Here is a 24,529-nt window from a genome sequence, read left to right as displayed (position 1 = left end):
TGCTCTTTTTCACAAACACACAGTAATTGGATGAGGTCGAGCGGCTACAGGAGGGGTGTGGGAGGCATATAACTGGTGGATGGTGTGTGTGTGAGCGAGAAAGCCAGCGTGGGTGCGTGTGTGTCACAGCTAAGCCGATGTGCCTCACACATGTGCAGCCAGGCATGTGATGGTCAAATCTTTGGAGTTAGCATCAAATAGGTAACATGAAGGGAGGGGGTTCCACATTACAAAGCTTTGCTAGGTCATGCACACCAAACCATCCGGCCAAAGCTCAGTGGGGAATGACAGATTTGGGAGAATGGTCACTTAGAGAACTCACATTAAATGCTTATTGCTTAAAGTACAATGGCAGGGACTTATTCACGTCGCTAAAGCAAACGTGGCAAAGACAAATTTCAAAAGTTTCGTTCACACTATCTCCTATTTTATCTTGTTACAACCAACATATTGAGTATTTATTGCAATTTTATGTGACAAATGTCACAAAATAGCACATCACTGTGAAATGACAGAAAATGGAATATGTTTAAAAATAAATGGATGCATAAACATCTGAAAATTATTTCAGGCATTTGATTTCATCAGACATCCACAACTCAAATGGACCAATTCACAAATCTGGCCTTTGAAGAAGAGTAAGAACAAATAGATTGGTGAATTCAAATCCAGTCTCACTTGGAGTTTGTCACCCGCCATGTAGGGCAGACGGCAAATGTGGAAGATGGTGCTCTGCTAGGATAAAACTATTAACTTTTTGGCTTACATCCCAAAAGTGTGGGATGACAAAAAAACAACAAAAATCTTCACATAATACTTGACATGCTACTGGCTGGTATTTGCAAAGTCCAGGAGCAGCATTCATTTTCCTTGGCACTGACTGACTGGATTCCCAAGAACAGAGATAAGACTGCAGATGTTGCCAAGACAGTCTCCACTGTGTGTATTTATGCAGATTAAACATATATTTGGTGTTTGAACTATTAAAATAGACAGTTGCAAAGGTTTTCATGGGGATTGCGGTCCCCAACAACCACAAATACCTAAATCTTTGGGAAGGCTTGCTTATAGAGTCTCTCCATCCAATCTGATTGAGCTTGAACAACTTTACAAAAGAGGATTAAAAAATACTTTATTACCTAGGTGCAGAAAGCTGGTAGAGATGTACTGCAATGGACAAGTAGCAATGACTGCAACAAAAAGAGAGTCTACAAAAGCCCCTTCTCCATGGTCCACTCTCACTCTAGCCAGTAAATGTCTGGTTCCGTTCTAACAAAGTTAGACACATCACCATCGGCAGTGTGTCCCTCGCTATGTGGGCAAGAAAGCGGAGGGCCGTGCAGTCGGGGGCTATGGTTGAAGTTTCGATGATGTCATTCACTAAATTTTGTTGGCCCATCTATATGCTTGTTGATGTTGAACAGTAAAGTGTGAAAAGGGTTCGTCGTGCAAGGCACTAGCATTGCTGAAAAGAGTACGATTCCACTTACACATAGGGTTGTTTGGAGTCTTTGTGTCAATATAATTGTTGAAGTCCATCAGGTACTCTGTGTTGTTCGTTTCCTTGTCAGGCGGCTTCAAGTCTTTGCAGTACATCCTGAGGAAAACAGAATCAAATGTATAGGTAGACTTAGTCAAAGCAGTCATGTTGGGAGTGAAAGTAGGATTTACATGCATTACATGTAAACCTACCTTGGTGCAATAAATGTATATCCGTATTCATCAAACTTGTCTGCAAGCAGGCTCTCAGAAACTAGATGAGTGAATAAATATCACTTAGGTTAGTAGAAAGCGGTTGTGATGACATCACTGGGAATAATAAAAAACTTAATACATTTTTAACAATCCTTTGGCAGTGAGCAGAAATCACACCTTCTTGGTAAAGAGATATTTGAAGAGCAACTCCATTAACATTTAGACAAAAACACATATGACAGTTTGCCCATTAATCAATTCCTACCACAATGTGGTACTTGGACGATGGCATTTTATTCCAGCCTGCAGATCAGTTTATTTCCCAAAGTTGAAAGTTTTAATAAGTTACATAATTACATTTTGTAATGTTTTTCAAAACTTCATAAAAAGCTCCATTACTTAGAATAATGGAGATGTCATGAAACCAACAGCCCATTGTAATGGTTAAAGAAACATTTTGTATTTTATTGAAATTTATTTAGTGCTCTGCCTTTGATAAACCTGCATGTTTCTGTGCATACTCAAACTTTACTTTGATATTTTCTAAATAGTTTGCTTTTTGGCATTTTGAATAAAAGTGTGTTTATACTTTGAGAAATGTTGTGCAGCTTTTCATGAAGCCAAACTTCCAAGTTTTGTGTAATGTTTTCACTCAAGAAAGTGCTTTGACAGCCACCAATTTAAACTGATTTTCTGCTCACTCCCTGCTGCTCAGAAATGTGATGTGGCTTTCATAAATACCATTTACCATAGGAATACCATTTAAAGTTATTTTGGTTTGATTAGGGGGTCATAATTTGTAATGTTTTATTAGAATCAGTGGAACCAAGCTGGGATCAAAACCAAAACAAATAAACACGGGCATTAAGATTTTAAAAAAATCTAGTTAACTTGAATTATTTGTAAGATTTTAACAGAACTTTTGACAGTTTTTCCTCATTTAAATGTCATTCTGTAAAAAACCCCCAAAAAACAGTTGTATTTACATTGGTCCAAAATGCTTTGTTTGTAAGGGAGACAATTGTGACACCTTTGTATGAAAAGGGGTGCAAATTAGTGAGATGGTGAAAATACCTCTTTGTAATCATGTTTAGAAGAATGATGTGCCAGTCATTTAAAAAATGATGGGTATAATTTTACACGCATCTGCTTAGGATTAAATCAGTAATGATGAGAAGTTAGGGAGGCTTATTAGATTTAAGAAAAAAACAACAGTAGATTTTCTTTAGCACAAACATTGGCACAAATAAGTGGACAACTTGAGCAACTTTAATTGATTAAAAAACTAAAAAATAAACATATGATGATGAAATAATGCGACGGGGCAAAGATTGGGAGTGCAGACATGAAAGTAAAAAGAAAGGATACTTGCCATCTTTCCCTGGAGTAGAAATAATCCCAGAGAAGAGAAGGTGAACAAACACGAGGATCCCCCAGGGAGGAAATGATGAGAAGGAAAAGAAAGGGAGGGGAGAAAGACAGGGTGAAACCACAGAGGTCAAAGGTGACAATATTTTATTCACAGAGCGAGTCCTGAATAGAAATATTGCATTGCAAGCAGAAGATTTCAGGTCTTTGGATGCAGATGGTGCTGATGGGGAACACACAGAAAGGCTTAGACTGCGGTCAGAGGATGTGTTTCAGAACCCAAATTAACATCTTTTTGATTATTTGATCAATCTCAGGAGTTGCCAAACTTGTGTGAAGGATTTACTTTACTTTTCTTGGATTTTATGTAATAGACCAAACCAAAGGATCAAATAATAAGGTGGGAGGAAGAAGATACGTTTATTTTTGTTATTTTTTTAAGCATTTTGTGCAACTAAATTTATATTTTGCAACACTTATATTTTTTTTTTATATGATTCAAAAAAGTGTTCGCAATGTGACAAAGGGTCCGAAATTCAAGGGTGCAGAACAGGAGGGAATTGGGATATGACATTTCTTCTGGTTCAATTGAGTTGCGATAATAAAGTTTTATTGTAAAGAAAAAATGAATAAAACAAAAATATGAGGCAGGCTTCAGTTTCAGATGAGCTTCAAAGCGTTATGCGCTCTGGAGGATTTTGACTGAACACCCACAAATACGAAAAATGATGACCCTGCATTCAGAGGGACAAACAGAACAGATCAAGCTTAGTGTGTAAAGAAGAGTCCTGCTTTTCATTAAGAGTAATTTACCAAAGTTGTAAAACATAAAATGAGTCAAAAAAGGAGAAACTGGAGAAAACTCCAATTTATACTCTGGGTACAGTCACGGCCTTCTCCTTTATGGCTTCACCTTTAAATAATGCAAACATCCTGTTCGTCTGTTCTTCCTGCTACAGTGGGCCGGTGCCAAAACCACATCTGAGGGCCATTGGATCAGTCAAAGCAGGTGGGGGAGTTAATACATACATGGGCTCACACACACAGACACACACACACCCACTGTCTGCAAAAAGGCTGGTGGGATGCCTTGCATGCAAAGAGCTGTCTCTGGGTGAATTAATCTTGCTTGATTCATCGTGATAAAGTTGTCGTTAATTGCGGGGGAAACAAACGGAGAACAAAATGCTTTGGTGTATGTGAGTCTGCAAATTTACATCTAACGTGTGTGGGTGATGAGAGAGAGAGACGAGACAAGGATGGCTGTGGGGAAAAGTACAGAAGGGGGATACTTGCCCAAAAATGCTGCGGAGGTTCCATAACAGCAGGAAGGGTTAGGAGTTCAGAACAAGAGGTTAAAAGATTGAGAAGAGAAAGGAGGGAATTGGAAAGAGACAAGAAAACAGGGTTACACAATATTTTATTCAAATGCGCATTGAATAAGAATATTGTACGCAGAAGTTCGAAACAAAAAACAAAACAAAAAAACAACAACTTTACAGTACATGTGGTAAAAGGATTAACTTCAGGTGAAATAATAATTACATGTCAAATGAATTAAAAATATCTTCAAAAAGCTACTTATTAATTCAAAAAGTGAAACTCATTTAAAAACTGTTTACAAATTCAGGTGTCATTTATTTTCATTTGGATGTTTATGTCTTGCAGGCAGCCCAAATTTCATCTCTTGAGAAAAATAAAAATTTTACAGAAGACCAATAATAGTAATAATATAATAATCATAATAATAATACATTGTGAAATTTTTTTAAACAAGTTAGTTTTGTGTCCAAGCATAATGATGGAGTAGTATAGGGCAAACTTTAGAAGTGCGAATCAATGAAGAAGAAGTAAAAAGTTTAGAGGAGATTCATAAAAAGAAAAAAAAAAGACACAAAACCTCTTAATATAACAATTTATAAATGTATATAACATAAAAGGTTTCACTTTGTAAATTAAATCACCACTAACTTTTTTTCAACTTTTTGATGATATGTTAATGCATAGAGATGTATTTTGTTTTTCAACAAAATACATCTCTTCACCAAAAAAATTTATATTCACATAATATCACAACATAAAATGTTGTGGAAATTCACTTGGAAAGCCTAACATAAACTGGATACTGATTGCTTTAAGACAGACTGACCTAAAGAGGAAAAGTCTCAATTTTCACAAATCGGTCGAGTTTCTTTCCATTTTTTTCTCTGAAGTGTTTTTGCAGCGCTTGTGGCTCGTATTTTTGTGACAGTAGGCAGACAGGAAAGAGGGCGAGGAGAGGGAGGAAGACATGCGGCAAAGGACATCGGGAATGGGAGTCGAACCCGCGACGAGTAAGGCCCACAAACGTGGGGCATGCTAAACCCCCTGCATCACCACAGCACGCCCCTCAAATCGGTCAAGTTAAAACATAAATTGGTGCCATTCAGAGGATGTAAAATAGACAGCTAAATTGTTTTTATACTCATTTTCTAGTTTGCACTTTAATAATGCAAAAGTGAATCTCAGATGTTTGAAGTTCTTTAAAGGTCTTCCAAGCTTTTCAGCCTGGTTGCAACTTTATTTAATAAAGCTGCCAGAAACAAAACATGATGACATGTTTTGCGGTAGAGGGAGCAGCTTCAAGTGAGCTCAAAGCATCTGCCAACTGAATCTATTTTATTTTTTTTTAATGTTTTTGCACACGCACTGGGCACCTAAAGCAAATTTTTTCCAGAACAGCCGGAAAGATTGCAAGGTTTGTGAAATGCATGTAAATTAAAATGTATCATTATGGATGCAAAGTCTAATGATCCAAAAAAAGAAAAAAATAGAAAAAAAACAAAACAAAAAACAGAGCTCAACAAGGCCCAGTTGCATCTTAATCCAAAAATACAGAAATACCACAAGGAAGAAATCAAAACATTGAGTAATACTTTAAGCTTCTCCAGACAGAAAAATTTACCTTTAAGAGAAAATGCACATAAAAAAATCAAAACTATGCACATTATTTTAGTCAAAAAGACTGAGCATAACATCATCATTATTTTCTAATTAACCTCAACTTCCTTAGTAAAGAACTGACTTGTATACTACTTACGACATACATGGCTGATGCAACTTTCCCTTTCAGTTTTAAAGTTTAAATGCAAAACATTACTAATGAAGAAATAGAAGATGTTCCAACAGAGGCTAGAATATCTACTAAAAGACAATTAGGTTGATTTAGACATTTGCTCTTGCTCAATTTTCTAATTCATGTTTATAGCCCTTATGGATAAAAGCTGCAAAAACAAAATTTCAGTTTTCCACACGAGGTGAGAAAACTGAGGAAATGTCTATCATCCCATTCATTCACGGCTGTTAGGGAAGGACACCTACAGGGAATGCTGGGAAACTGCTGATTTATAAATAATCATACATGTCAAAGACCAATCATGAGTTGCTATTAAAGAGGCATAGAAGTGATACAGAAAAGAATGTTTTTTTTTAGAATTTACACAATTATGGCTGAGGATTTTTGAAAAGGATGCCGTGAAAAGAACATGTCTTTGGCTCAGTGTCGAAGGCACAATGCTGCTGTTTTAACAGCAAGCATCTTCAGACACAGAACAAGCTGTATGTGTTCAGGTGACTTTGTTCAATGTGCCATTTGTTTATTCTAATGAACAACATTAGAATAATGTTGTTGAAAGACTACAAGCTGGCATGGTGCGGGATGGGTTTCTACTTAGTGGATTAGTTCAAATATCTCAAAATCAGTTCCAAAGATGTGCATCAGATGGTGCCATAAAACCAGAAGTTACGGGCTTAGTAAGCTTTTCAGGACGTTTTCTCAGTTGGGACAAACCCGTCTCTTTTCTGCAACAAGAACAGAAATGGGATCACTCTCTCTCTAGATGTTATCTTGTTGGAAATTTGTGATCCTCCTTACTATAAAATTCCAAAGAAAGGAAAGTATTATAAAAAGTTGAATACATTTTGAACCACATTACATTTTCCATTTTTAAAATATTTCAATTTGTAAGTAAAAAGTATTAGCATTAAAAAACGGGGTGTGCAAAGGCAAATATGTAAAATTTTTGAGTTGCAGTTGAAGGCCCACAGAAAATTCCGCCCAGGTTCAAATGGCCCCTGACCCTGGACCACATTTTGTACAACCTGAACAAAGTCTGATTCTGAACATAGTCTATTACAAATGGTCCTCTCTGAGTTTTTACACTCCTCTCTCTCATGTAGGAGTACTAAGGTCTTTTTTCCCCACACATCTAAACATTGTTTTTGCAAATACTAATAGGGGCTTTTTACAGGAGGATCCCCTCATTTGTGTCCAATCCTGTTGATTAGGATATACAAAGGAGCTGTGCTTAGGTGCATGAGAAAGTATCACGTTATACACCTGGATTTGTTTATGTGCATGCAGTTTTCTGAACTTTAGTGTACACAAGGTTTCAGGAAGGAATCCAAGCGACTCTTAGGACATGAGGCCCCTGGAAAATAGTCAAGCCAAATTCCATACTTTTCCAGACAGTGTAGGAACTGCGTTATGTGTAGAAGGGGACAGGACAGACCTGCTCTGATGTTTCCAGATAAAAAAAACAAAAAAAAAAAAAAAAAAAACTTCCAACTTCACCACAGATTAGGGCATGTTTTGTTTCAGAAATACTAGTAACAACTGTTATAGCGTGGTGTAGATGTATAGGGTAGTCATGTTGTTTTTCAGAGCTCACTTATTGATGGACAGAATCCATGACAGCACTTTACTTCCACCAAGTACTGTTTATCTAACATCTGTAAACATAAGTGTAATAATAGAAGAGGCAGGGTTTTAGCTGTGATGTAAAAGTCAACTTACATTTTGCCTGGGTAATTGTGTCGCCTATGGTTGCGCGGATGTAGTGCATGCTGTAGTTTGGCAGGACCAGGGCTAGGCTGGGACAAAAAGAAAACAAAATAAAAGCACCACTTTTAATCATTTTCAGCAAACTATCCAATTCTCTCAGCTTGTAATTAAGGCATTGTTTAAAGTGCTAACAGCATGCAATGTGCCTGTTTTTACATGAACTCTCATTAAGCACAGAAGCATTTCGCCATCTTTAGCCATGTTTTCCGAATCCAAAACAAACAGCAGAACTCACTGAATTTCAGATAATGTTTCTCATAACATACACTTATGCAATATTGATAACTAAGATCTGTATGAGTAATATCCTACAATAGGTTCTTGTAGATTTTTAAGCCAATACGCAATTAGCAGAACTCCTTTGCTGAACAGCCATGATTGGCTGAGGAAATATCTGAAGAGATTTAAGAAATGGAGAAAATATTAACTGTGGATTTAACAGGAAATGAAGCAGGAAAATGGCCCCGAGTATGTTTTCAAGTTTTGACTACAGTGAGCCTAAACAGGACTGGGGAATGACCTGGCTTTTCACCAATCCTTCTGATAGCTTTTAGAGTGGTTAGTGATTTGTTGTGATGAAACGATGAACATCATTCATGAGTCCTATGACCGCAGTGCTTTGCAGTGATAGGACTGCAGCTTCAATGAGGTTAAAATAAAAGAATCTTATGATGCAAGATATCAGCATATTTGAATATAAATGAAAATATTATTTCAATAACTCATTTCAAAAACAGTATCTCTTATGCAGATATATTACAGAATGTAATGGGGAAGTTGAGTGGAAAGAAAAAGTATAGCAGAAAATAGTGCAGAAGCAACAGGAATAGCTGCAATCTCGAGCGGCTTGTGGAGCAAAGTCCATATAAGAATTTGGGAAAGATTCACAAAGCGTGGACTGCAACTGGCACTACAGACTCAACAGCACACAGACGTATCCAGGCAATGAGCTACAACTGTGACATTCTTTGTATCCTTGACGCCAGAAGCGTATCAGCTGCACAAAGGAGAAAAAGGACCGGTGCTTAGCTTTGTGGTCCAGAGCTCTAATTTTAGAAAAAATTTACTTTTGTATTTCATTGTGAAGATCAAGGTCCCAGACACTGGAGAAAGACTGAAGGTGCACATATCTGATCACACTGCCAAAGGTCATCAATACTCACTTTAATAACCATGATGTTATCTGACTGGCTCTCCTGACATACATTACATTGAAAAACTAAAGAATATTGTATGAATTGAAATACAATAAGAGTTAATTTTTTTTTATTTGAATTACTGAAATCCTTAAAATAGCCTAATTACTACAAAATATATTTAAGAAACCCCCTTTTTCTTCATTGTATAAATGAATGTTAAAGCTTGGGAATGTTTTATAATGAAACATTTCGGTTGATCTACTTAATCAAGTATCATACTGGAGTAAAGAGTTTTACCTGTAGTCTGTTCCCTTCACAGGAGCGAAGGTGTAGGTCCTCTCACCTTCGTCAATGTAGCGCTTAAATAATGATATTACTGTCAGTTCAAGAAGATTCCAAGTCAAAAAGGATAGAACCGCAAACAAAATAAATACATCACCTCATCTTGAGATTTCACCAGTGTAGATATTGTGTAGTTTCCCGTTTTCCCATCAATCATTTTATTTCTTATCTGTGTACAAAACAACAACAAAAGAAACATAACACCAAATATATGAATCATATCCTCACACCATCATATGGTTCCAGTTTGTGAAATCAAATTAGAAAACAAATCTGTGTGTCAGACCTCCACTTTGATGTCGTTCTCCAACTCTGCATCCAGAAAGTCGAGTGTTACAGGTTCATCAAACTTGGCAGTCTGTGAGAAAATGCATAAAATTACTTCTGTCAGTTTGGTCAAGTGTGAAAACAAGGCAGGAGGGGAAAAAAATCCCTGAAAACATCAGTTACTAATCCGCTTCCAAAAGCAGGTTGTAATGCTTTGCAGCCCTAAAAAGGGAAATAATCAGGAAGAAAATCCAAGACACATATCTGCAACAAATTTACCTAATAGCGTATTTACAAAAAGCATATTTCACAAATGTCAGGATGGAACATTTTGCCAAGCAAATAAATCTAATCCTGCTAGCAAATGATGGTTTCCCTGCAACATGTACAATTTCTTGCAAAAGTATTAATGCCCCTGTTTTCACATTTTGTCACATGATAATCACAAACTGCAATGCATTTTACTACAATATATAAATAAAAATTAATTGGTAAAATGAGACACGTTTGTATACAGCCCCTCTTACTCTGATCTATCTAAATAAAAATAAGTGTCATCAATTGCTTTCAGAAGCCACCTATTTAGTAAACATAATTCATCCGAGTGTGATTCAGTCCTTGTATAAATACAGCTGCTCTGTGAAGGCCTCAGATTTTATAAAGAACATTAACGAACAAAGAGCAAAGAAAAGGCCAAGGAACACAACAGAGATGTTATGGGAAATGTTGTGGAGATGTTTAAGGGCCAGATAAGGAGAATATTATCAGGAGACCCATGGTAACTTCACTTTAAACACAAAATCCTCATATAAAAACATGACTGTGGTAGTATCATGTTATGGGAATGTCATTATCAGCAGGGAAAGAAACTTTAATCATGACAACTACTAGAAAAACATCCACATCAACGCCAATAATGGAATATATTAATAGTTTAGTAATCTGCCCAAATGATCAGCATTTCACAAAAAAACTAAACAGATCACTTTGAAGCAAATGTTCTTGTCAGTTTAAAATTCTACTTTTCAAATTCCCTGCAACAGCTAGCTGTGCCGCAAAGCTAATGTTGGTGTACACCTGGGCAGAAAAAGGAGAAGAGATTGACTTTTTATTGCCGACGTCATCTACAACAGCACTTTAGCTAACATATATGCCAATAGTTCCCGTTGAGCTGCCACTTCTGCCATCAGAAGTGAGGCTTCACGAGATAATTTTGAGGAAACGTCTGAAATGAGCCATGTTTGACCAACACTATAAGTAGCAGACTTAAACAATAGATTTGATGTATATTCTGTTATTAGTGTGAGCAACAAACCAGCAGAATCTTGGAAACGTTTTTCTATAAAGTTCTACAATGCAGTGTGAAATGGTAAAAATAAAAACTGTATAACATTTATACAGTTTTGTCAAGCTGGTTTATTTTTTCAGAACAGCAATTATTTTTTCTAACAATTGTGAGATTTTGCTTACCAGCGGTTGAAGATTAGGGTGGAGCAACACATACCCATTTGGATCAATAGCAAAGTAGTAGCCATTTGGACCAAACTTAAAAAAAAATAAAATGAGAATTAGTGGGGGGGTGGAATATCTCTGCATAAAGACTAAAATGAACAGAACATGTTTGTCTGCAATAACATGACTTATGAGCTCTTACTGTGAACCGAGGCGTAAGTCTCTTGATATCTTCTAAGGAGACATCAATAGCCATAACTCCCAGGATGAGCTGGTTTTGTGACTTCTGAGAGAAAAAGCACAGGAAAAACAGAGAATGTCAGCTGCAGAAAGAGAAACTGTAAGGCCCTCTTATGAGTTCGGTTGCTTTTCCTGGATGAGTCAATTCCCTCTGTGGACTGTGAAGGATTTCAAGGAAATGGTTGCAATAGAAATCTGGACAGTTTCATTCCCAAAAGCTTCATGTGCTGCAGTGAGTCACTGACAAGGCATTTCCAGACTTGCTTTCAGTCGCACTGGAGGTAGGCTCCAAGTCCTTCGAGGTAGACATGCAGACTCATCTTGAAGCATTTAAGCTACCGGATCATTTCTCACTCTGATCTGCATGATTGATCTATTTTTGAATTTTGCTGTGTGACTTCCTACATTCTCTTCTTGTGGAGAGCTTTGGGGGACCTCTGCATCAACAGAGGAAACAAGCCAAAGCCACAAGAAGATAAAAAAGATCAAAGATGAAAGCAAGTATTCATGTTGAACGTTTATCTTTTGATCTTTTTAACATTTGGCATATTAATGCATCTCTGAAAGCCAAAAACCTTTTAATCTATGAAATCAAAGAGGACGGTCAAAAGCAGACGGAAGGTGTTGGTAAAGATGCCAGAAAGAGATATTGTTATCAATTATTAGCACTTACAGCCCTATGCAAAAACAAAAATGTTGGGGAGGTTGAAAAGTGACTTAACTAAAAAGGGATTTTGTGGATACCTTGGAGCCTGTGTCAGTCTTGTTGAAGACAGGCAGCGTTCCGGTGATTACAAGACCCAGTTCCTGAAAGACAGAACATAACACAGAGAGCATGCTTGTAAAAGCCGTGTAGAGTTATAACCATTATAGGGGCTTGCAAATTTATTCAAGCGTCCCAAACTCTAATGCTTCCTCAGACTACAACCACAAATATATGGATGGTACAGAGTTGTGTTATCTTACCATTTTAAATCTACCTAATCTACTCAAATTGCAATGTGATTCCACACATTGAGATTTTGTAGAAACTTCTTTCAATGCAATAACAGTAAAAGTTCTTTGGGATCTGCCTCTACAAGTGGCACAAGGTTATAAACTAGGTTCATTTTAGTCAGATTGGTTAGAAAACATCTGTGACAATCCATACCTTAATCTCTAATTGTCAGTTGGATTTATGGCTGGAACTTTGACTGGGCAATTCTAACAAATGATTGTGCTTCAATCTAACCTAAATAATGTTACTGTACATCTGTTTTCCTGACATAAAATGAATTTCTGCCTCAACGTAAACGCTACATGGATAGTGGAAAACTGAAAATAAGACTTATTTTTTCACATCACTTTACACCACAGATGATGCAGTGTTCTCAGTGAGATGTTCAACACTTCGAAAATTGCTTTATGACCAAACTGACTTTAACTTCTCCATAGTTTGGTCCTTTGATGATGATGATGATGATGATAATAGTTTATTTACTGATGCGCTCAAATCAACATTGGTTACACTAGATTTGATCTCAGAGTGAAGGAAGCTGAATGCAAAAGTCCATCACACCTCAGATAACATTTCTATTTGTGCAGCGATGTTTCAAGAGCACATGCAATTTGCTTTAGTACATTTTAAGTTTGTAATTACTGTTTCTAATTAATACAAAACCATTTACAGATATAGATGTAATAAAAATTTGCAAGCGACTACTTGCAATTTTCTTCAAAAAACTGATTTCATGGCTACTGTTTTTTTTAAAAAGACGTTTTTGGTGCCGAGACAGTCGAAGCAATTTCCCAAATGGACAGTCTCCAATCAAATCCAAACTTCTTTTATCAGTCTGGTTTCTTATCTGAGGTCTCCTGGCAGTAAATCTTGACAGAAACATAAACAAAAAAAGGCAACGCTTGGAATACAGTTCATCTGTCATCGTGCAAAAACAAGATAACACGACGGCAAATAACTAAACAAGTCTTCAAGAGTACATGAAACAATACATAAAACAAATTATCCCAGGTTCACACGGTAAGTAGCATAAATTTTTCACCCTTGTAAATGTGATGGTGTCACCTCTCCCCAGCAGAACATACCAGTGCATCTAGGTAGACATTAGTCCACTGGACTTGCTTGGCCTTTCGGCCTCTCTTGGGCCCGCTGTCAGCTCTGACCATTGGCCGACCCAAAACGTCCAAGTACTCCTGCCAAGATGATCAGAAACTTATTTTGCAACCTGCACATTGAGAGTTCTACCACAAGGGGGCAACATAAGCAGCAAATTGGAAGAGCCAGAGTTTATGGATGAGAAGTAATGAGAACACCAAGTACAATTACTGAAATGTGCTTTTATGACTGTGTTTACCTGAGTGTTCAGCCGAATGGCCCCAATAGATGGAATCTCATAGTAATAACCTGAAGGAGAGAAATGGATTTATAAGACAAGATCCTTTAGAACATTGATTTTTAAAAAGGTTTTATTTTATTCCTACTACAGAAATCAACTTATCTCTCAGTTCTCCAAAATGTTTTGTTAAACTTGACAAAAATCAAAACAAAAAATTCTAAATATTCAGAGCAGCAAACACACATTATAAAAAATGTGTCAAAATACCCTTAATGTCTGCACATCATTTCAAATTGATAAAAACATCAACAATAGTGTTTTTTGGCATTAGTGTGCAGGCCATTACAAGTAAATGGCTTGTACTTGTATAGCGCTTCATCAAGTCCATAGGCCATTTAAAGCGCTTTGCACTACATTTAGTCATTCATCCACTCACACACACACATTCACACACTGTGGCCACTACTGGATAGTAGCCACAGCTGTCCTGGGGCCATTTGACAGTGTGCCCCAGAGATGGAACACTGAACTTCCCCATTAAAGGAAATGCAACAGAGGCAGTTTTTAATTCATCCTTTATTTATTTTTTATTTCTTTAGTTGTTAAAAAATGTTTGACACCTAATAATTAGTGTTTTCTGGATACGTGGCCCATTTTGCTCAGCCATTAGGCTAAACAACAACCAGTTCTTATTATGTCGTAATACAGCACACATTGATCAGGTTGGTAGGAAAGGTAAAAGAAAAGAAAACTCAAAACCCACAGCTCACTTTCAGAATAAAATCTCCCTGACAACCATTAGACACTCCATTTGTGTCAACCAGCTGCTTACCTGCCATGGCAGCCAAAGCCTTTTTTTTCCCGTGTTATTACAAACGCAAATATTGATTTAATTCATACAGTGATGGTTTGTTTCAATGAAGCAATGATTGACCTTTTTTGTAACAAACACTCCAGCTGAGTTTGGCATGAAACAAAAGGATGATTATGTGGAAAAGCACCTTTTGCATTAGGTGGTGTATAATTTAACAGCTCTGGAAAAATTTTTTAAAAACACTGCACCAAACCCTGAGTTAAAACACTAGCATTGTTGTTTCTAAATTAATATGTACTTGATTTTTTGCTTTATTATTTTGACCATTTCTCATTTTCTGAAAATAAATACTAAATTTTTGCTTGGATGTTTGGAGACATGTAGACATTAATCAGTAGTTTATAGAATAAGAGAACAATGTTACTTTTACTCAAACATACACATATAAAAAGTAAAATCAGAGAAACTGATAATTGTGATAAAAGAGGTCTCTTAAGTTTTTCCAGAGTTAATATATAAGACAAGATCCTTTAGAACATTGATTTTGTTCAATGCATAAACCGCTATGGACTTTCATAATTGTTATTAAAACATTACAAATCCAATTATATTTCGTACCTTTATTATTGCAGGCCATCCACTGTATTGGGCCTTTGTCGTAGCTGTGCTGGCCTACGGAGAAAGTAAAGATGCGCACCTGTAAAGGAAAGTAAGTGCAATAAGATGAAACAAAAGATGCAGAGAGAAGAACAAATATTAACAACCATGTTGAAGCTGAATATGAAGTCCTACCTCTTGCTTTGGGTTGTATTTTTGAAAGATTTCCTCAGCCCTCTCCTCTCCTCCATCAGTGAACAGCATTATAATCTTGTTGCAGTCGGCCCTCGACACATTGGTCTGGTTTACACAGAAGCAAGGACTTTCAACTTTACTAAGAACAGCTACTGGATTAATGCTTGTGAAAAGAAACAAATAGTGCATTATGAGTGCAATATCTGAAAGAACCAGTGGAGGGTGGCATATGCTCACTCTGAGAATATTTAAGAGCTATGGGTGATTATCCAACTTTTGACAAACAATTCTTGAAGTTGAGTGGATATGAGCTCTTTCATAATACAAAGATTTACATAAACAAAAAAGTTTAATTAGTCTACACACAAGTTTTTTTTGTGATGTTAAATTAGAGGCCAAGATCAATACTGACATTTTTAGCATCAGTGTGACAACCAACCAATCAGACTCAACCAAAAAATAAATTGACTATTTAGGGGTTAAGATAAAAACATACACACAAGGGGATGTTACTGGGTTTATAATTACATTTAAACTCAAGTTACACAGTCGGCACACAGCTGCTGTCATTTAAAGTGCTTCTTATTAGCTCAAAGTTCAGATGTTTGAATAGGCTTTGTCTGGTGTTTTCTTTGTACCTCCTTTAAATAAAATTCAGGAGGTTCCGCAGTTTGTACACCGACCGGACTCAAACGAATGGGTCATTAGCAGGCCTCTACAGAAGTTAAAGACGTCATCAGAAGGTTAAGTGAGCCATTTATATTAATTGTCCCACACCACAGTTGGTGTGGGACAATTACCCTTGAAGAATTAAGTTGGCCATCTATGCAGGGGAGTGCAAAGTCACATAATCATAGCATTTTCTTACTTTCCATTTGCTTTTCAATAAAGTTGAACAGGTCAGAGTTCACACTGAGGGCGGAAAAAAGTTCTGAGCTGATTTATCCTGGTTTCATTTTATTTTCTCAAAAAAATCCTGGGATTTTAACAAAGGTATGCAGACATTTCAGATTCACAGTATGTCATCAGTTTCTTCAGATTTATATGGGCTACATAAAATAAAAACGAGAATTGTTACCTTTACCTCAATATGGAATTTAAATACAGTCCACACACTCTTTACCTGTGCGAGCTGTTCAAAGGCGAGTTCAAAGCCACTTGTATAATTGGTGATGCCCTCGGCTTTGAGTCTCTGCACTGCCTCCTTCAGGACCCTTTTGTTCCTCACATTGGCCTGCACCAGATTCTGAAAGCATGCCGCAGGCCTGGCGGTTTTGTTGAACTGGGGGGATAAGGGAAGGAGGGTTGACGGGAAGAACAGGGAAGGCACTTGCACATATTTTCTAATAAATATGTGGGTTTATTTTTGCAAACTGTTGCAGTGTTCCTTAAAACACGTATGTTAAACTGCGAAGTAGAAGTGCCATTTAAAAATAAAATGCTACTGTAGACAACTGTGTTAGAGAGAGCAACACAAATTGTCATGTGCAAACAGAAAGACAATAAGGTTGAATGTAATCAAACTTCACACACCGAAGGAAGCTAAATTAACACAAGGATGGAAATGTAGGAGAGACGGAGGGGATGAGAAAACAGTGGCACATGGAGGAAAAAAAAAAGAGCAAAAACAAAGAGAGCTTAAGTCCAGAAAGATTATGTGTCAAGTCACAACTACACATAAAGCAACTTCAGGTAGATCCTGGTGAATAGCTCTCGTGGAGGAACCGATGGAAGTCAATCAATCCACACACAAACACACACATCATCTATAAATGTGTGTGGCCATGGCTCATTAGTACTCAGCATCTGCTTTGGGGCTCTTTTGAACACAGCTCCCAATCATCATCATGGTCCAAACATAGCATAACAAATTATAGCACCAATAACATCCATGAGGGAGTATTTCTGCACATAGGATGAAAATATCGACTCAGGAAACTGGAATAGAATATTCTTTATACTTTTGTTAAGAGAAATATTTAAAAACATTCCATCTCTTTCCCCTCAGATAAAATCCCATTAAAATAAATCATTTTTAATCGCACAGCTTCGCAGTTAGAATGCATCAAAATGGAAAAACTTTCAAGAATATTAACTGTTCAAGGCATCATATTTTCTTTGAGTAGTAGGATTTATTACTTGCAAATCTTGCCTTCTAATGACAACCAAACCATAATTATCAATTGAGAATTATGGTTTGGGTATTCAAATCTATTAAGCTCTTTAAAATTATTTTACTGTAAAGGCTGACTGAAATGGGATACAAAATTGATATTGTAGAACAAGATAAAAATAGGGTTGTTTGTTTTATTAACTTACGACTGAGTGTGGGGGCATGCTCAGTCACAGAAACAGAAATCAGAGCAAACTAAAGTCTATAAAGCATTATGTCATAAACCATTCTACTAAACCTCCACACCCGGTCCAAAACAAATGCACACCAGTACATCTAATAAGGGAAGTGAAACAAAATGTTATTTATGGCTAATTTGGAAAGCAGAGTAATTTATGTTCCCAGCCATGAGGAGAGACCGCAGGGAGAACAAAGTAGAAGCAATTAGGATAAAGGAGATGCTGGACAGAGGAAAGTCAGATCCAAGTACACAACACATTCTGAGCCAAGAAACTGGAGGGATGCATTAAGCTGAGAAGCTGCATGCTTTTACAAAAGCATAGAAAATAAGAGTTTGACACGTGACCCAGAAAATGACTACACTCTAATGGAACATTTTAAGTTCAAAAATATCCTTGATGTTTTCCGGATGTTTTCTGTTAAGATCCAGTATGATGAAATGGCTACATTGTCTACTCTGAATCCACTTTAAATAGTTGAATATATTTAGGAAATTCCTTAGTAATCGAGATTTTTTTTTTTTTTTTTTTTTTTTAGAATTTTATGATTGTTGATACACAATAAGTCATCATCTTCATAGATAATGAACATTTAAGCAAGAAAGGGTCCGATAGTTACAAAAGTATCTGATTAGTTTGAGGTAGTTTTAGAAAGGAGACAATTATATCAATTTATCAATAACTAGAAACACAAAAAATATACCTCAAACCACGTCTACATACGCTACTAGATGAATTACTTTATGAAAAGCTTTTACACTCGCATGGAAAAGCTCTTAGAAACAAAAGCCACAGACACAGTATTACACCAGAGAAAAAAACTTTTTATGCAAACCCACATCAGCAACAGTAATGGGAGGCCATGTTTTGGACACTCTGTGGATTTCAGTAGTAATCCCATTCAGTACGATTGCCTCTAATTTGTCTCGGCAATGCCCCGTAAACATCCTGAACTGGAGGAAAACACTCATCCTCTGAACCGTTTTTTTCCTGTGTGAAAGTAATATAGCTTGGGTGCAGAAATGCTTTAAACTGACAGTCACTGGAGCTGTAAACTGTGATGGATGAAGGCTTCCTCCGCCCTAATGCCAGGAAACCTTTGGTACTTGAGATTTCTATCAAAACTCAATTTGGCAAGGAAGACATTTTCTATTCCATCCCACAGAGTTAGAAATGTGGCAAAAGAACGCAGCGAAGATTCATTTGTCGAAGGTTTCATGTTGCATCTCATAGCTCGAACTTGAGAATTCATTTTCAAACATATTTGGGTATCCTTGCTCTATTCTCTGATAAAATTTATAGTTTATGGAAATGTGCTTGCCTTGATATGTGATAACTTAAGTTATTTTTGAAATTTAAATTCCTTCGACAGACTAAAAGATGTTAATGACACAAAAAAGGAGATACAATTTGTAAGAATGCAAATACTTTGTCATAGCACTCTATCGGGATTATCCATTAAATCAGTGAGTTGAATCAAGCTGCTTAAGCAGTTATTTCCAATCTGGACTCCAGCACCTGTAGAACAAGAGTGAATACTCACAGATACCACATTTATGAAGTCATCATCGGAGAGAGTCTCCAGCATCCAGCTGACTGAGGTTTTGATCAGCTTCAGGGTGAGGCCTGATACGCTTCCACTCCTGAAGTACCAGAAATGGGTTTTAGAATTACTCAACCATTACACTCAATGACTGAAACACAGTCATTGTCGCTGTAATTTTATTCTATGCAAATATTACTAAATCAACAAGTAACCCAGACAGATTTGATAAAAGTATTGGAATGTGTAACTTTTAGATTGCTATGCCTTTTCTTGGTACAAAAAAAAAAAAGGTTGTAAAAGAGCCAATTTTTGTACAGTAATGTAGAGTGAGAGCAATGGTTACAATTGTACCAACTGGAACAGTGAAATACAATTCTAGATAACGGTCTTTAATTTCTCATGCCCCCACATACCATGAGAAGCCTTATGAAGGATTTAATTTTACCTACTGGAGAACTAGAGCAATATGGAATTTTGGTTTCACCATATCTCCATGAGGAAAAAGTGTTTTAAGGCGTTTCAACACGTCTTTTTCAGGGACATTAATGAATGAATGGTGACGTGTAAGAATACAGAACCAACACATTATTACATAGCAAGAGAAGATGCCGCCAAAATTAATGCTGCTAGCATAAAAGTTAGTAAGAATTCATCTTCCCAGTGCACAGTAATTGGTGCTTTACATCTGGAGTTTAACATAGAGTGAGAAGCTCAGGCCAGTTGAGGTGGCTCAGGTATCCTCCTGGATGTCTTCCTGGTGAGGTTCCCCCAGGAAAAGACCCAGAGGAACCCAGGACACGCTGGAGGAACTATATTTCTCTGTTGGCCTGGAGACGCTTGGAGAGCTGCCTGAAGTGGCTGAAGAGAGGGAAGTCTGGGCCACTGCTTCAGCTGCTGTCAAAGCGACTCAACCGCAAACTAAGTGGAAGATAATGAATGGATGCTCCTCATACATGCTTGTCCGTTGTCTTCCCATAGCAGACAGTATAGGCATTGTGTTTAGCTTAGCTAAACTGGGCTGCAGCAAAATTAACTCAGCAAAAAGAGTTAAGACACCCCTGATTTCCAACAGAGAATTAATATTCCCTATTTATTTCATTATAAAGAAACTTAAAAGTTGAATTCGCCATTCCTCAATCAGTGTTTTAAAAAAAAAGTCCTAAATGACTAATTCAATCAGGTTTCTATACAACCAAATACATATTTTGTTAATCGAAAAGAAGTGATGGATAATGATTTCAATATGTGAACATAATTATCATAATATGTCAAAAATTCAATCTTAAACTTTCACTCCTTCAAAGTTAATTCTTGAAAGTGTATCTTCCTCAAAGATGACAGAATTAGTGCTGGAATCTCTTGATGCGAGAGTACTTTTGTCATATCTGGTAACGCTCCAGGAGTCCCTTATGGACCTCGGAGTTATTCTAACCTCAAAGTTTTCCAGTCTTAAATCATTGTAGGGAACAACTGGACTGCAAGTAATAAGGTTGGCCAGTGCACTGACTGCTTTTTGTTAGTCAGTGTCACACATGAGCGCAGCCCGGCAGCGCCCAGCGGGATGAGGCCAGTCACAGAGTTAGCATCAGTGCCTCCTGGCGTGCAAAAGCAAATCCAATCTGACTGTAATGTATGAATCATAAGGATGTCACTCACGCATCCACTAAGATCAGCATGTCCTTGGGTGACGCCGCCCCCTGAATGTACCTGGTGAGTAATACCAGAAACACAGACAGATTGTACATATGGAGCACACGAACACATAGAAAACATCGAAATACTAATTCCCATAGAAGTGAAGCTTCACCAAAACCCACCGCTACAATGCACACTACCAGAAAAACAGTTGCTAAATTTTAAAGTCACCTATTTTCTTAACCAACTGTTTGAACATATTAACGTGAGACTCAACCAACTCACCAAGGTCGCCTGCGTACGTCATACAGGTCAATCTTGTTAGGTGAACTTCTCTTGTCATTCCAGGGGGAAGCTGCATGCAGGCACAGCAATGTGTTTACATCACAGTCAAGTTCTCCAGACCCAACCAAAGAAACTGCATTTGTCAACATGTATAAACTAAACATAAATACACACAATATGCAGTATTATTTCACTTTCTTTGAAACAGGCACATTTTCTTCCAGGTTTTTTGCATTGAACAAAAAAATGTCTAGTATCAGAGAGATACAAGAATATATTTGCATGAAGCCTAAGCCATTTTTGAAGCAAGATGAGATAGTCTTGTGTCCTGACTCAAATGTTAGAATTATCTCCTCCGGCTGTCAGAAAGTCCTGCAGCAGCCTGCTAATGACACATTTATTCACATCAGGTGTGCTCAGCATTTAAAGCATGCAGGACTCTGGCTCTCAAAGACGGGAAACAGCCATGCCCAAAATAGATCTTCGTGTGCCAAACACAAACTGTGTAGTTGAAACATAAACGAGGGCACAAAAAGTTTTTAATAAGGTTAAAATCACACTTTACGATTCAGTCTCATTCCCTTTTCTGGCAAATTCTATGTAATTTTTGTTTGCTACCAGACATTGTGGGGATTGTCAGTAAAAATTCCAGATTTTAAGGTTTCAAACTGAGCAACTGCATCAACCAAACTGTCATGTTGTTGATGTACAGCTTTTACAAGCAGTCTTTCATTTACTTGTCAATGAAGTTCAAAGCTGCTCATTTCAAACTTAGTTCTGTGTTTTGTAGTTTTGACACAAAGCTTAGCTGATACAGATTTCTCAAGAAACAGCATTCGGAATATGTTTTCTCATCCTCCTGGTGTGAGTGGTTATTGATTATTTGTATTAGAAGCAGCCCATTGTTAATGAAGTTTTGTTTATGTGGAGATTCATCAACCTGGCGTAAGGGGGGGCTCACCTGGGTAATACCGAGCCAGTCCAGTAGCGGAGCCAAAAACCTGCCAGAGCAGTGAGGGATCATCCTCTTTGTTTTGTCGGAAAATATCCTCCAACTCGTCTGTCCAGTTCAGCTCATTCAAAATGATGGCGGCTGGAAGAAGAAAACGGAATAAATAAATGATCTTTAGGGAAGAATTAAATCAGTGTGCTTAGATTTCTATGGAAAAAATATCCTCTAAATAAAATCTCTAAAAATAATAAATAAACAGAAGAAATGATTATATGCCCACATAAAAATAAAAAAATAAAAATATACAGCTTGTGCAGTATTACATTACTGATGGTGACTACTGGGAGAAGAGAGTCATCTCACGGCTATTCAAACCGACATAAGTCTCCTAAGATGATATATTTTTTTAAACTCCTCTAAAAACATCAACTCCTCCAACAGCAAGAAGTGGCCAAAACATGAGATTCAGAATAATTACAATTGACATTTCTAGAAGCAGATAAAATCTACTGAGTACTGCATAGCCTGAAGCACACAGTGCTTTTCTGCTTCTCCCCAGAAACTCATAATACTTATTGCTCTAAATGCGTAGCTTGTTTTTCAACCATTATCATTGTAAACTTAGTTTGATAAAAACAAGCCCTGACAAATCAAGCTCAGTGGGCGAAATCCCAGACGAAGCACTGAACCTAGATGAAAATGGAAAAAGGCAACGATCATGCTAATGTCAACTGCCAGGAAGAGCAGACCGAAAGTCAAAATGAGGTTTTGCACGGCTTGTTTAACTATCTCGAGAGGGGTCTTATGTGAGTCAAAGTACAATTTGAATAAGACATAAAATATAGATTTTTTGCAACAAGGTACTCTAAGGCCAAAAGAAAAATGTGAGGGACTTTGGTGTGGTTCAACTAACTTCATATTGCAAGATATTTCACCAGAAAAAAGCCTCAAGATAAAATACAAATATTGAGAAAAATCTCATAAAACCCTTAGCATTTGAGCACCACCTTTTATTTTGTTGAATTATTAGCCAAATGCCCCCAAATGTCCAAATACAGCAGGATATTTGGGACCGTGGTGCATTTTAATCAAATAAGTTTTTTTCTTTAAAGGCAAAGAAAATGCAAAAAAATTCTTAAAACAAAATAGAATAATAATAATAATAATAAAAAATAACCATTTAATGATACAAAGTCTATAATCATAGCAAAAGTTAAGGATTCCACCAGCTGAAAGCAGAAAGTCGTGTAGCACTCTCGTGGAGTGTAGAAAAAAACCAAAATGATTTTTTTATTTTTTTATTTTTTTTAAAAACAAATCATTTTGAGTTTGTGAGGGTGTGGGGATGTTCAGCGCTCACATTCCTGCTCCCCAATTTTACAACATAATCAGGTTTCCACTTGCCTGAAAATGGCATCTGTTGGGGCCCCCTATCATGATCCCAATCAGTCCATCAGAGATCTGCACTCTGGATCTTGCAAAGTTAAAGCACTGCATGTTTGAATGTTGAGGAGTGCTTCAGTGGAAGAAGTAACATAAATTTGCCAAATTAAACATTGTTTTCTTTTAAAATCCTATACTCCACGTCTAACAGCGTTCAAATTGTTTGCCTTTACACAAAGAAAGAGCAGAACACAAAGAAAGTGTTTTGCTCTCCATGGCTTTTCACCATCCCTTTAACTTTGGTTAAGGATTTTCCCTCCACTATGCAAGTCAAGGATGGACTTTAGACAATACCTGACAGGTTTTGTGAATCAAATTGTGTCCCAATTGTAAGCAGTAAAAAAAAAATGTTCAGGTCTAACAACCCGATACTCCCCGAGTCTGGATTCTATTGGATTAGTTCTGCTGGTACACTGACACCACTAACTAGATGCGTCTGTCCAAATAAAAAGCCTTAAAAAAAGGAGCAATAGTATGTTTTCGTTTTCAGAAAAAGGTGAAACCATTGCAAAAGAAATGTATGTTTTTATTGGTCTCCAAATAGAATTCAAATATAGACATCTGTCACAAACACACGAGAGTAATAGAGCAGGTTAACATGCAGGGCTGAGCCCTTAACTTCTATGTTGCGGGGATCTAATCCCAGCTGACTGATGAAACAAATCACAGTTTCGGTGTAAACAGATCCATCTGTGAAGTGACGTGCCTGTTGCTTGCTCGAGGTCACTGTGGCGAGAGGAAGAGAGGTGTCACCACAGCGATGTAAGCACTGGTCGGCTCTATTTGTCAGTCGTGGCATCATTTCCCGAGGGACTTCGGAGGATAACACGTGCGGTTTTGAGTGTTTGTATACTCAGAGCGACAAGCGTGGATCAGTGTCTCTCAGAAAATATGGCTCAGAGTAAAAGGGTTTTTTTTTTCCTTCGAGATGTGAAAAATATGTCAAGTCACTGCATAATATATATATATATATATATATATTTTACACATGT

General features: G+C 37.1%; 1 protein-coding gene across 4 annotated transcripts in view; it reads right to left on the bottom strand.

The window, feature by feature from the left end:
* Positions 1–24,529, bottom strand: part of cacna2d1a (calcium channel, voltage-dependent, alpha 2/delta subunit 1a) — an 84,572-nt gene that overhangs the window by 15,545 nt on the left and 44,498 nt on the right. For 2 of the 4 annotated variants that reach the window (XM_044108186.1, XM_044108183.1), the window contains 20 exons: positions 22,104–22,235; positions 21,143–21,212; positions 20,879–20,929; positions 19,220–19,319; positions 16,448–16,606; positions 15,325–15,429; positions 15,151–15,229; positions 13,737–13,786; positions 13,468–13,575; positions 12,130–12,192; positions 11,348–11,431; positions 11,164–11,238; positions 9,713–9,784; positions 9,524–9,595; positions 9,382–9,443; positions 7,898–7,974; positions 4,360–4,368; positions 3,068–3,076; positions 1,693–1,753; positions 1,491–1,597 (listed from right to left, as the gene is read on the bottom strand). In XM_044108186.1, coding sequence (XP_043964121.1) covers positions 1,491–1,597; positions 1,693–1,753; positions 3,068–3,076; positions 4,360–4,368; positions 7,898–7,974; positions 9,382–9,443; positions 9,524–9,595; positions 9,713–9,784; positions 11,164–11,238; positions 11,348–11,431; positions 12,130–12,192; positions 13,468–13,575; positions 13,737–13,786; positions 15,151–15,229; positions 15,325–15,429; positions 16,448–16,606; positions 19,220–19,319; positions 20,879–20,929; positions 21,143–21,212; positions 22,104–22,235 — 1,545 coding nt within the window. The remainder of the gene's footprint in view (positions 1–1,490; positions 1,598–1,692; positions 1,754–3,067; positions 3,077–4,359; positions 4,369–7,897; positions 7,975–9,381; positions 9,444–9,523; positions 9,596–9,712; positions 9,785–11,163; positions 11,239–11,347; positions 11,432–12,129; positions 12,193–13,467; positions 13,576–13,736; positions 13,787–15,150; positions 15,230–15,324; positions 15,430–16,447; positions 16,607–19,219; positions 19,320–20,878; positions 20,930–21,142; positions 21,213–22,103; positions 22,236–24,529) is intronic. The other 2 variants (XM_044108184.1, XM_044108185.1) reach the window with 2 other exon arrangements.

This window comes from Gambusia affinis, linkage group LG23 (assembly GCF_019740435.1).
Source record: "Gambusia affinis linkage group LG23, SWU_Gaff_1.0, whole genome shotgun sequence".
Taxonomy (NCBI): domain Eukaryota; kingdom Metazoa; phylum Chordata; class Actinopteri; order Cyprinodontiformes; family Poeciliidae; genus Gambusia; species Gambusia affinis.
Note: the sequence above shows the minus strand (reverse complement) of the source record. Positions and strands in the feature narration are given on the sequence as shown.